Source organism: Nansenia antarctica, assembly GCF_963989245.1.
Source record: "Nansenia antarctica genome assembly, chromosome: 20".
Taxonomy (NCBI): domain Eukaryota; kingdom Metazoa; phylum Chordata; class Actinopteri; order Argentiniformes; family Microstomatidae; genus Nansenia; species Nansenia antarctica.
Genome location: NC_137693.1, coordinates 21462181 through 21463841, shown reverse-complemented (window position 1 = coordinate 21463841; position 1661 = coordinate 21462181). Strand labels below are relative to the sequence as shown.

The 1661-nt window shown below is 47.1% G+C and overlaps 1 protein-coding gene across 1 annotated transcript in view; it reads right to left on the bottom strand.

The window, feature by feature from the left end:
• Window positions 1–1439, bottom strand: part of nbeaa (neurobeachin a) — a gene marked incomplete at both ends in the record, with an annotated part of 89638 nt that extends 88199 nt beyond the window's left edge. Inside the window, one exon of the mRNA XM_080549552.1 lies at window positions 1269–1439. Within this exon, the coding sequence (XP_080405678.1) occupies window positions 1269–1439 (171 nt within the window). The remainder of the gene's footprint in view (window positions 1–1268) is intronic.
• Between the last annotated feature and the right edge of the window lie 222 nt (window positions 1440–1661).

Genomic DNA, 1661 nt, shown 5'->3' with positions numbered 1-1661 from the left:
TACCAAAACCCCATATGCGTCAAAGCGCATGAAATGACATGTCATATAACGGGGAGGGGAACATCCCCCCCCTCCTCTCGAAAACACACACTCACATCCTTATAATAACGCATCTAGTACATCTGGGGCTGTTCTGGGCTACACGAACTGACCCTGTTTCGTAACAGGGGAACACCTGCATGTGAGAACCAGCTGGGATACATATATTATATTATAATATATTACATATATTAAATCAAGGCCGTATATATGGGAAAGCAAGGCAGTCATTCTCATATCGCCATGCTGAGGATGCTACAGCAAGCTGAGCCTCAAAGAGCAGGTGCATCAACATTTCGGATAGGCAATGTTAGCCATTATAACCTAACGGAATAACGGAATATAGCCGAAAACAGGTCCAATTAGGTCCAATCCCCTTACAAGATATATATCGTCTTTTTTTTTCTTTTGGGATGACTAGGCCTATGGTGCGATGCGATCCATATTTCTGAGTCATTAATTTAAGGCTACATATGGCGACAACAATACATAGCATTAATGCTAGTCTCCGGCCTTTGTTCGCACTACAATCTGCCACAAGCGACAGACGCACTTATAAGCGACAGAATGTCGCGCCTCGACGCGAACGGAACGATTCTCAACATCGCAACATTGTTCCAATTAGATCTGAGCGTGTGAGTAACAATGTCGCCAGAATTTGCCTTAAAACAATGGTAGTTTGATCAATCCTTGTTTCAGTGAGAGAGGGTTTGACAACGGGGTCAAGCGATCAGGCTATACGTATGTTTCCATTTGGGGGTTTATCTGAAATGGGGCTTATGGAATGAAAAGCGCACGAATAATGTATTTCGTTCCGATATTTCAGAGCGTCATCTTCTGATTCTCCCACATAAATTGCGAGAAAGGGTCAGTTTGAGTCAACAATGGCTAGTGATGGTTTGGTTACCCCTCCATCGCGGAGTCACATGCCTCGCTTTAACTGCTATAGCTTTTAACACTGATCACCCTCTCTACGGATATTTTATTATAATCCAGTTTCCTTTTTTTTCTGCAGGAAAAACAGAACAACAGCCTGAGCCATCCTCTGAACAAACAAATGACATCATCCTCTAACATAACGGGGAGTGAAGCCTCGTAAATAAAACATATTATAGCGGGGGGGTAGATAGAGGCGCACTGACTGATTCCACTGTGGGCTGTCTGTCCAATGCCGCTTTATGTTTGATCATCACAACTGATCATGTTATGCCTTTAAAAAAAAAACTTACCAGGTTCAGAACCGTCTCGACGATGTCCCTGTTGCTCACCTCGCCGACCTGGATCAGGCCGACCAACACGGCGAATTTCATCTGGATATTCCTGATCATCGGAACGACGGCCCCGGGGTTGATCATCCCCACCCCGGCCGGGAGAACCATGGAGCCCGCTCCGGACACCATCCTTTCCCCGGTGACGACGGCGGAGCCAGCGCCCGTGACGACCTGCGGCTGCAGCCCGAGGCCCGGGGGGGGATGAGCTTCCAAAGCCGTGCCTGGTGGTGGTGCTGGACCCGGCCTCTCGCTCGACATGTCCCCCTTGGAGAAATGTCTCTCACACACCTGCTTCTAGAGCACAATCGATGTCTGATGCACAAAAACCATCAACGACACTAAGAAAATGTA